The sequence below is a fragment of the Miscanthus floridulus genome, chromosome 8 (assembly GCF_019320115.1).
Source record: "Miscanthus floridulus cultivar M001 chromosome 8, ASM1932011v1, whole genome shotgun sequence".
NCBI lineage: Eukaryota > Viridiplantae > Streptophyta > Magnoliopsida > Poales > Poaceae > Miscanthus > Miscanthus floridulus.
Window position 1 is genome coordinate 169,792,668 of NC_089587.1, and position 11,579 is coordinate 169,804,246.

At 49.1% G+C, this 11,579-nt stretch overlaps 1 protein-coding gene across 2 annotated transcripts; it reads left to right on the plus strand.

The window, feature by feature from the left end:
• The first annotated feature begins 610 nt into the window (after positions 1 to 610).
• LOC136477523 (calmodulin-binding protein 60 D-like) lies at positions 611 to 11,145 on the plus strand. Of its 2 annotated transcripts, none has more exons than XM_066475717.1 (9): positions 611 to 870; positions 968 to 1,161; positions 7,621 to 7,696; positions 7,797 to 7,855; positions 7,989 to 8,482; positions 8,587 to 8,747; positions 8,835 to 9,038; positions 9,355 to 9,589; positions 10,384 to 11,145. In XM_066475717.1, the coding sequence occupies exons 2-9, from the start codon at positions 1,046 to 1,048 to the stop codon at positions 10,986 to 10,988; spliced, it is 1,950 nt and encodes a 649-aa protein (XP_066331814.1). In that variant the 5' UTR covers positions 611 to 870; positions 968 to 1,045; the 3' UTR covers positions 10,989 to 11,145. The 2 variants fall into 2 exon arrangements, with proteins under 2 accessions (XP_066331814.1, XP_066331813.1); XM_066475716.1 differs by having other exon boundaries at positions 613 to 870; positions 10,381 to 11,145.
• Positions 11,146 to 11,579: the final 434 nt, after the last annotated feature.

Consider the following 11,579-nt stretch of genomic DNA (forward strand, 5'->3'; position numbering starts at 1 on the left):
CCGAACTAAGCACGCGCCAAGCATACTAGTGCACCTCACTTTCCACTGTGCCGCTGACGGCTTATTGGCCAGAAATACCAGGCCGGCAGGCCCCCAGGCTCCCACACCTCCCAGTCCCAGTAGTAGTGGCCACAGAGTGACAGGATCGGGATCCCAAGGCCACATAAGATCCGTACATCTTTGACTAGGTACAGTGTTGGGAGCCCCCGCCCCACCTGTTTACGTGTTTTTTCACCAACCACGAACTGAAAACCCTCCCCACTGATTGGTGGGACGCCACTCCCGAGGGCCTACCTGTCATCGATGTCGCCTTATGCTGCCCGATCCTCACCGACGAATGGGCCCCAGAGCAACATGACCGACCAGTCAGTGAGTTTTCAGTAATGAGCGGCAGTCCGCAACGCCCCAATATGGCACGAAATATCCTATCATCTGGTCCGGCCATCTTTACCCGTAGCCGCCGCCGTCGTCATGCACCCCACCAGGTCACCACCTTGTCAACCCGCACTATTCCCCCAGCGCACTGACACAGGGACCCGCTGCTTCCAGGACCCGCTTATCATTGTCCGTCACGGCCGGACCTCCGATCTCGTGTGCCCGGAGAGTCAGCGAGCGAGAACCTTGCCGGAGTGGCTTTCGGCTGGGTAGGTGAAGCACGGCAAGTAAACAAACCCATTTGAGGCCGTAAACAAAGGCGGAGGCTCGCGGGAGGGAGCACAGCAAGCACAGCACCCACGCACAACAGCGCTCGCCCTCCCACCCGCTCCACCACACTTCTCCCCAGAGGTCCAGAGCGCAGATCTCTCGCCGCAGCTCGGCCTCGCGATTCCGCCGGAGACTGTTCTCCTCCTCGCCGGCGGCGCCGATTCGGTACCGCGCCGCTCCGCTTCGCTTCGGCTTGCGTCCCTGCACTCCTGGTGCTTATTTTGGGGATTTTTTTTTTCACCTGGGTTTGTAATGGGCGCAGATCTGACAGGCGCGCAGCGGAAGGCTGGAGGAGGGCACTGGGAGCCGAGGGGGAGGCTAGGGTTAGGGTTACGGCGCGATGCAGCGCCCGGGACGACTTCAGCGGTCGGGGTCCAAGCGCGGGCTGCACCCCACTGGTGGCGGCGATGACGACGACCATGCGCCCAAGCGCCCGCGCGTCCCTGCCCTCGCTAGGTGCGCGTGTGCTAATGCTTTGATTCTGCTACCTAGAGTTTTGTCATTGGTTAATGTTTAGGTTCCATGCCTTAGGTTGTTGCCGGTTTGAGACGGGAAGAAATTTGAAACCCTTGCTTTGGTTTGATTTGATTGATTGAGATGACTGGCGGAAGTACAGTGATTACTATGCTAGTGCTGCTGCTGTTGTTAAGCTTAGTATCAGTATTTCGGTACAAATGAGTGCTGGAACAGGAAGTTTGCCTACGAGTCTTTTTGTCGATTTGATTAACTGTCGGACTGAGAGCTCCACCTGGAGTTTGGTTTGGTGAGGATAACACATATGAAAACTACCTTTTGTTCTGAGATGAGGTACGAATTGCTAGAAAAATGAAGTGCCTTAAGCAGATAATTATGAACCTAAAATGCACTCTGGTCCATGCAAAAGGGATGTTTTTTTGGTAGTTCTGAGTGTTTGCTCTTTTGGCTGTTGGGTGCTCTCCAGCTCAGTCAGAGCACCAAATCCCTTAGAGCAAAGATGGTAAAGGTGTCATGCTGTAGAAAGTGGATGATAATACAGTGCTTATTTAGAACTGAAGTTCAATATTAGCATATTTTTTGCATTTGACCATGCGGACAGTTGATAACTTCAATTTTCCTGGCTAGCATGCTGGTTGTGCCATGCTGTTTATGATACAATTCTCCCGACTCAAAAATCAATAGTTTGTTTATTGAGTTATAGATTGTCAATTCGTGCCAAAACCATGACCTAGGTTATCACTCCACTCTTATTATTATTATTATTATTATTATTATTATTATTATTATTATTGTTATTATTGTTGTTGTTATCAATACTACTTTTTTACTCTTACTAATACCTCTTTTTCCTTCTTCGTCTTTTACCCTGTTATGTGTTTCTTTCTTTGTTTATTTTGGTGCCTGGTGTTTGTTGGAGGTACAGAGTGTTTTTACTCAGCTAGGATAACACACCCAGGCGACTGCTCTTTCATATATAGGAGATAAGTAGCACATTGATTACATTGATGGCTCATTTAGAGCATTAACTAAACAGCTAACTGCCTGGGTACTTGCACAGTCACTTGTGCTGCCCAAGGCCTTAATAGCAGAAACATAATTAAGCACAGATAACTAAGTGATAACTGGGAGCAGGACTTAACTTCTACAGTTCTCCCCCTAAGACCTGCTTCCCCCCATCCTTGATCTTCATGATCCCAATCTTGCTTCTCATGTCTTCAAACTTGGCCTTGCCTAAGGCCTTAGTCAGAATGTCTGCCAGTTGATCATTTGTGGCGACGAACTCAGTCTTGATGCTGCCTTCTTCAACACAATCTCTGATGAAGTGTTGTTTGATTCTTATATGCTTGCTTCTGTCATGAAAGACAGGGTTCTTTGCAAGTGCTATTGCTGATTTGTTATCCACTCGCAGCTCTACTACTTCCACTTTCTTTCCCAACAATTCAGCAAGTAACCTGGACAGCCACAGAGCTTGTGTTGCAGCAGTAGTCATGGCAACATACTCTGCTTCACAGCTAGATAAGGCAACCACTCTTTGTTTAATGGACTGCCAACTGACCAGATTGTTGCCTAGGAAGAATAGACAACCTGTAGTGCTCTTGCTTGAGTCAATATCTCCAGCCAAGTCTGAGTCACAGTAGCCAATGAATCTGGCTTCACTGGATGCCTTGGTGAAGTGCAGGCCATACTCCAGACTGCCTGCCACATACCGAAGGATACGCTTCACTGCCTGCTGATGCTCTATGGTGGGCCTTTCCAGAAATCTACTCACAAACCTGACTGCAAATGCCAAGTCAGGTCGAGTATGAACCAAATATCGCAGGCTTCCAACCAGCTGCCTGTACTGTGTTGGATCAACTTCCTTGGCTGTACTCTTCTTGCTCAATCTTAGCCTTTCCTCCATAGGAGTGGCTGCTGGGTTGCAGTCCACCATACCACCCAATTCCAGTATCCTTTTGGCATAGTGAGTCTGTCTAAGGGTGATGCCATCGGTGCTCTGCTGTACTTCAATGCCCAGATAGAAGCTTAAGAGCCCGAGGTCACTCATCTCAAATGTTGCTTTCATTTCAGCCTTGAAGCTTTCAACATCCTGCTCTTTGGCCCTTGTGATGATCAAATCATCCACATACACACCGACAAGCAACAGAGAGTTTCCAGAACCTCGCCTATAGATTGCAGCTTCATGGTTGCTTTGTCTGAAACCTTTCTTCTTCAATGTTGAATCAAGCTTTGCATTCCATGCTCTTGGTGCTTGCCGTAGGCCATACAGAGCTTTGCGCAAGCGATACACCTTGTCTTCTTGTCCAGCAACAACAAAGCCAGGCGGCTGATGCACATATACCTCCTCGTTGAGGTCTCCATTTAGAAATGCGGACTTGACGTCCATCTGATGAACAGACCAACCCTCCTGTGCCGCCAGAGCCAACAAGACTCGAACGGATTCCATGCGTGCGACAGGGGCGAAAGCATCATCATAATCCACGCCTTCTTGCTGGACAAAGCCACGAGCGACAAGTCTGGCTTTGTGTTTGATAACATTACCGTGTTCGTCCTTCTTCAATTTGAACACCCACTTCAGGGTGATTGGATGGTGACCAGCAGGAGGCTTCACAAGCTCCCAGGTCTTGTTTCTCTCTACTGATCGCAGCTCTTCTTTCATTGCTACGCACCACGCTGGATCTCTCTTGGCTTCAGTATGCGAAGTTGGTTCGCCAGAGTGCGTTAGATGCAGCTCTGCGAACAGGCGAGTTGCAAGTGGCGGTGTGGGCTGCTGGCCAATGATATTGCTGACAGTTCTGTAGCGAAGTGGTTCATCCTCGTGATAAGCATCCAGTCGATCATCATCATCCTCCAGAGGCGTGGCATGCTCAATCTGAGGACTTGGTGGCGGTGGTGACACTTCCAGTGCCGCTGGAGCAGAATTAGCTTGAGGATGAGTTGATGCGGAGCCCTCTGCTCCTTCAACTCCAATTGGGCTGTTTGGTGCGGGTGTTCTTGGTGAATCCGGGAGCAGAGGCGACGACGGCGGCGCTGGTTCGCTCACCTCCTCTGACCAGACATACTCAACTGTGAATTCACTGCTGTTCATAGCTGATGGCCCAGATTCCGGCGAGGACCAATCCCAGCCATGTTCTTCATCAAATACAACATCACGGCTGATCCTGACACGCCCGCTCACAGGCTCAAACACCCTATATGCCTTAGCTCCTTCTGCATAACCAATAAACACGCCGGCCTCGCCGCGGTCATCAAGTTTGCGCAGCTGACTGAGCTTCCTTGTGTATGCCACACACCCAAACACTTTCATGTGTCCCAGAGTTGGTGAACGTCCATGCCAGGCCTCATATGGGGTGATCCCCTTCAACGCACGTGTCGGTGATCGGTTCAGTATGTGGACTGCTGTCATCACAGCCTCCCCCCAAAACCGAGCTGGCAGGCCCCTCTGCTTAAGCAGTGCCCTTGCCATGGCCACTACTGACTGATTGCGCCGTTCAACTACCCCATTCTGCTGAGGTGAGTGGGGAGCACTGAAGTGCCTCTTAATGCCTTGTTCTGCGCAGTAGGTAGCGAAATCAGCAACTGTGAATTCTCCTCCATTATCGGTGCGAAGCACCCTGATTTTCTGACCACTCTCCGCCTCTGCGCTCAGTTTGATGCGCTTGATGGCTTCTGCTGCTGCATCCTTGCTTGGTATGAGCGCTGCCCACATGAAACGGCTAGCGTCATCGACGAGCAGCAGGAAATATCGATTCCCTCCAGGTGTTGCAGGTGTCACTGGTCCGCAAAGATCGCCGTGCACCAGCTCAAGGGGCTGTTTGGCACGGTACTGTGTTGCAGCTGGGAACGGGCGCCTTCTCATTTTGGTGGTGACACAGGTGTCACACACCTGCTCCACATGGTCAATAACCGGGACACCGCGCGCCATCTCCTCCTTCCCAAGTCTGCGGAGTGCATCAAAATTCAAATGCCCCATCCTCTCATGCCACTGCCACGCTACATCTCCTCTGCATGCTGCAAGACAAAGTGGCTGGGCTGCATGAAGTTGGAGTGTGTACAATCTGTTAGCCCCTCTTTTCACCTTGGCAATCAAACGGCCAGTGTGTTCCCAGATACGTAACACGTCGTGATATATCTCCACCTTGGAGCCAGTCTCGTCAAGCTGACCCAGACTGATAATGGAATTCTTCAGGGCTGGTATATAGTACACACCCTGCAGCACCCTATGCTCACCAGTTCTTCCTTCGAAAGCAATCGAACCGATGCCTTTGATGTCAACCTTGGACGCATCTCCAAATCGGACCGTGCCTCGCACGTCCGTGTTCAAGTCAGAAAAGAGCTCACGCCGTCCAGTCATATGGTGTGTAGCTCCTGAATCAAGGTACCACACATCTGCCTTTTCTTCATCGCCATTGGCACCAAGGAAGGCGCGGGCTTTTGGTTCTTCCAGATTCACCTCTTGAGCAGCATAGGTGTATGCCGGCGCGCACTTATCAAGATCAACGAGCCCATGCGCCAGAAACAGAGCCCCATCATCCTCGCATTCTGCATACTGCACACGGCCATTGTGGCCGCCGTCACCGCCGCCTGTGCCCCCTCGGCCACCAGCGTGCTGGCCTTGATTGCCACCGCGGCCGCCGCCACGACGGCCTCTGCCCCGTCCGCCGCCGCGGTCACCGCCACCATCACGGTCACCATCTCTGTCTCGGCGTGGATGAGGGCAGTCCCTTGCCCAGTGGCCCTCCTGGCCACAATTGTGGCAGGTATCGCCACAGCGTCCACCATCGCGGCCGCCGCCACGGCCCTTTCCTCGCCAGCCGCCGCGACCGCGGCCACCACCGCCGCCTTGGCCGCCGCCGCGCTGATTCTTTGAACTAGAGCCAGCAGAATCATCCCCGCCGCCCTTCTTCTCCTTCTTCCAGCGTGCGCGCCATTGCTCCTCAGTATACATGAGCTTGCCGCCGACGGTGATTGGCTCGGTAGGCGCTTGCTCTTCACGGTCATCAACAGCCTTGAGCCTCCCAGTGGCTTCCTCAAGCGTGAGCATGTCAAAGTCCAGAAACTGCTCAATAGCAACCACAATCTGCGCATACTTCGACGGTACTGTACGCAGATACTTCTCCACCACACGCCTCTCATCGATGTCCTGATCACCATGAAGGACAAGCTGTCGATGCAGAGTTGAGAGGCGGAAGGCAAAATCTTCGACGCTCTCTCCTGGCTTGACACTGATGTTCTCCCAGTCGCGGCGGATGCGTTGCAGCGTCGCGCGGCGGACCCTGTCCACGCCGATGCGCGCAGCAGCTATGGCGTCCCACGCCTCCTTCGCCGTCCGCTTGTCGATGAGCGGAATCCCCATCTCCTTGGGAACCGCTGCGACAATCGCCTCCATAGCCCGCCGGTCGTCGCGGAACGAGACCCGCTCTCCTTCAACTACGTCCCACAGATCGCGGGCCTGCATTCGCAGTTTCATCTCTTGGCTCCATTCGTGGTAGTTCGTCTTGGACAGCATCGGCCAGTTCGTGCCGCTGCCCGAGTCCCTGTATACGACCCTGTCGTACACAGGCGACTCCCGACGCCCGCCACCGCGGCCACGCCTGCGGACTGGCGGAGATGGAGACCTCCGGCGCGGGCTCTTGACCTCCTCCTCCTTCTTCATACTCCAGCTCCTCTTCTTCCTTCTCTGCTGCAATCTCCTCCCTCAGCACCCGCGCGGTCCTTGCCGCCTCCTCTGCAGCCGCCGCCGCCTGCCGCGCCGCCTGGACCGCCTGCGCAGCTGCCTCCTCTGCAGCTTTCAAGCGCGCGGCCCGGCCAGAGGAGTCCTCCGCATCGCTGACGCCCTTGGCAGCCTTCCTTCGGCGCTCAGAAGATGTCGAGGCCATGGATGAGAAAGCAGGGAAGGGGGCTCGAGTAGAAGATGAGAGAGAGGTGTCTAACCTGGGCTCTGATACCAATTGTTGGAGGTACAGAGTGTTTTTACTCAGCTAGGATAACACACCCAGGCGACTGCTCTTTCATATATAGGAGATAAGTAGCACATTGATTACATTGATGGCTCATTTAGAGCATTAACTAAACAGCTAACTGCCTGGGTACTTGCACAGTCACTTGTGCTGCCCAAGGCCTTAATAGCAGAAACATAATTAAGCACAGATAACTAAGTGATAACTGGGAGCAGGACTTAACTTCTACAGTGTTGGGTTTCATCTCTAGCATGCCCCAATTTTCTTGGGAATAAAGAGGTCCTAGTGCTGGAGCTCTGCCAAGCAGGCCTATATTAGTGTGGGAACTGAATCGGGTTCCACAGTTAGGGTTAGCCGGTTAGCTAATATATTAGTACATAAAAGTAATTTTGGTAGAGTGTACTGATAAGTTACAGTTTTTGATCTACCACCCTTCAAACTACAAATATGATTGTTGCTTAGCTAACAAAACATTTTTCAGTGTCATTGTGGAAGCTCTCAAGATGGACAGTTTGCAGAAGCTCTGTTCGTCGCTCGAGCCCATTCTCCGAAGAGTTGTGAGTCAAATTTCTGTTGGTCTTATTTTTAGTTTATATGTAAAAATTCTGTATACATATCCTTACTGACATATTTGATCCATTCTATTTCTGGTCCTAGGTAAGTGAAGAAGTAGAGCGTGCTTTAGCCAAACTGGGTCCTGCTAGAATTCAAGGAAGGTAAAAAAAAATCAACTTACTCTTCATGGTGATGCTTGGGAGATATTCTGTCTTGGAAATTGTTTATTATTGCTATTGTGATATCACCACATTAAAGGCTCTTGGGATATGAAACTAATATCAATGAAAACAGATCCTCCCCCAAAAGAATTGAAGGCCCCGACGGAAGAAATCTTCAACTCCAGTTCAGAAGTCAGTTGGCACTTCCAATCTTCACTGGTGGAAAAGTTGAAGGTGAGCAGGGAGCAGCTATACATGTCGTGCTGTTGGATGCAAACACTGGATGTGTTGTTACTTCAGGACCTGAGTCGTTTGCAAAACTGGATATCCTTGTGCTTGAGGGCGACTTTAATAAAGAGGAAGATGAGGATTGGACAGAAGAAGAGTTTGAAAGTAATATTGTCAAGGAGCGTGAAGGGAAGAGGCCTCTTTTGACAGGTGACCTGCAAGTGACTCTTAAAGAAGGTGTTGGAACCATAGGAGAGCTTACCTTCACTGACAACTCCAGCTGGATAAGAAGCAGGAAATTCAGACTTGGGCTGAGGATTGCTCCTGGCTTTTGTGAAGGTATTCGTGTCCAAGAAGCCAAGACAGAAGCTTTCCCTGTTAAGGACCACAGAGGAGAATGTATGTGTTACACATTGTTGATTTACTCACTAGATGATACAAAAAATAACTGTATTTTTAGAATTTTCATCAGTTGCCAAGCATGCTGATTTTGTATTTATTAGTGTACAAAAAGCACTACCCACCCGCGCTGAAGGATGATGTTTGGAGATTAGAAAAGATTGGCAAGGATGGTGCATTCCACAAGAAGTTAAATGCTAGTGGGATCTATACAGTTGAAGATTTCCTCCGGCTTCTTGTTAGGGATCAGCAGAGATTACGTAGCGTAAGTTCTATGATACCTGTTATTACTTACTATATTGTGATTTATGGTATTTCCTATATGATTTGACATCCCTTGTTCTTTTTGTAGATTCTGGGCAGTGGAATGTCAAATAAGATGTGGGACAGCCTTGTTGAGCATGCAAAGACGTGTGTCTTAAGTGGAAAGCATTATGTATACTATGCTAGAGACTCAAGAAACGTGGGTGCCATATTCAATAACATCTATGAGTTCACTGGTTTGATTGCCGATGATCAGTTCATTTCAGCTGAAAATCTCACAGACAATCAGAAGGTTAGTGCCCTTTGCGACTCGGCCAACTACAATGCCTTAAGTCAAAAACCTTTACAAATTTGTATAGTGTTGTCAGTTTTTGATATTCTGCTAATGTAACCAGTAGAGCATTTCAGTAAGCAAATAATCAACATTCTTTTTTGAAGAACAACTTTTGAAGTTGCGGTATGTTCAATATCATCACTGTGTTTGGATGAGAGGGGATTGCTTTGGAAGTTTCTAGGATCTATTAGCTAAATCCGAAGGGTTTGAACCCAAATCCTCTATCCAAGAGTGGTCTACTGACATTTGTATTTGTGCTCATCTTAAACTGCAGGTCTATGCTGATGCATTGGTAAAGAAAGCATATGAGGACTGGATGCAAGTTGTAGAATATGATGGCAAGGCACTCTTGAGCTTCAAGCAGAAAAAGAAATCTGTCACGACAAGAAGTGATGCTGCAGCTGCCTCAACAAGCAATCCTGCTTCATATGGTTCGGCCAATTCACAGAAACAATTGTCCCTTCCAGCAAAAGCTGGACAAACTTCCTCGTCGGGTACTATGAATGAAGGTGACATATCCTGATTTATCCTATTGAGTTTTGATGTCCACCTTTTTGTTTTAGCCATGCTCTAGTGGCCATGAGTTTTTAAGGAGAATTTGCATGGTACTATTGCAAAGAGCATAAATTCAAATAAAATAGTACAAGCTATTGCTGGTGGCCACCTGACACATTGGATGGGATTTTTCCAACTTGTTAGTCTTTGTGGTGGCACTATACAGTATTGCTCAGTGCCCTTTTATCATTTGTCATGACAAGCCCAATGATTTCAGTCTAAGCCCATTCGCTCATCCTTGCTGACCCAACAGTAGTGTGCAAAAATGACAACGAAATTTTCTGATGGTTTATATTCTGTGTACACAATCCAATTGATTTACTTGTCAATTTTTTGTCACTGCAGTCTGTTCTGATAGCATATGGTTATGCTTCTGCATATGCCAGGTTATACTAACAAGGATCAGTCAAGTAGGCTTGTTCAGTTGTCCTCAACACTGGAATTAGGGCATTAGTAACTCTGGCAGGAATTGCGCTAATGCTGCCTCGTACTGTTGCTGTTGCTTTATGACATTTTAAATACTTATTGTCAACAATTGTTGGTTGTGTATAGAAAATGATACTGCTTATGATTATGGATATGGATGTGCAGTTTGCATGATTCGCGAATTTAATTAATTCCATGCGTATAGAAAATGATACTGCTTATGATTATGGGATATGGATGTGCAGTTTGCATGAGTCGTGAATTTAATTAATTTACCATGCGTGTGCTGTACTGACATCACTGAATTACTTCTGTTCAGCAGATGGAACTAGAAATGCATACAATGGAAATGGAAACCAGCCAGCAAGATATGCAGCCAACACTCAGAACATTCCTGCAAACGTCACCATGCAATATGACAGGAGTGCAGTGTTGCCTGAAAGCCAGTTTAGTGGTTCATCCCTTCAGAGTCAAGCTTCAAGAGGGTCTAATATGCTAGCATTGGGCCCTCCGCAGCAACATCAAAGTTTTGAATTCCCAGCACTTGGCCAGTCCATGCAGCCAACAGGCCTGAATCCTTTTGAAGAATGGCCGCAGCAACAGGAGAACCGTGGTGGTGTTGATGACTACCTGATGGAGGAGATCAGGATGAGGAGCCATGAGATTCTGGAAAACGAAGAAATGCAACAAATGTTACGGCTTCTGAGCATGGGTGGTGCAGGAACCAACCTAACTGAAGATGGCTTCAATTTCCCTTCATACATGCCTGCACCTTCACCAAACTTGAGCTATGAGGATGACCGCACCCGCGCACCTGGGAAAGCTGTTGTCGGGTGGCTCAAGATCAAGGCTGCTATGCGGTGGGGCATCTTTGTCAGGAAGAAGGCAGCTGAGAGAAGAGCTCAGCTTATTGAGCTAGACGACTAGAAAGCAACAGCTGGAAGCATGTGCACTCGAGCTGTTCATCTACCAAAGTTTCATTGATGATGTTTGTGGATCCGGATGGGCTCAGATATGCCCCTTAGGAGGATAGTTCTGGTCCTGAGCTTAATTATGGACAAAACTCTTTTCCAGCCCCCCCCCCCCCCCCCCCCCCCCCCCCCCCACCCACCACCACCACCACCACCACCACGTTTGTATAGCTCTCTTACCATTTAAAATGCTTTGTTTGTTTAGTGTGATGCTAGCCCTGTTATGAACCTTAACCTGAAGTCTGTACATTCATTTGTTACAGAATTCAGAACAGGTAACATTGGCATTCTGCATCCTTTTCTCCGTCATTAAACAGCGGTCCACCTCAGACTAATCCAGTGGGAGGTATTTGCTGGCCTCTGCACTATGCTCCACGGATACTATTTGTTTCAAAGAACGTCTCGGTGTTTTCGCCCAGAAGGGTTTGTGGCTTGATGCGTGCAGAAATGTGGCCCTATGGTCTCTGGGACAAACTTGAGATGGAGCCAGTGCTTGATGTATATGTTTGGATGGGGCATAACTTGGAGGCGGAGTTCCACATAGGCC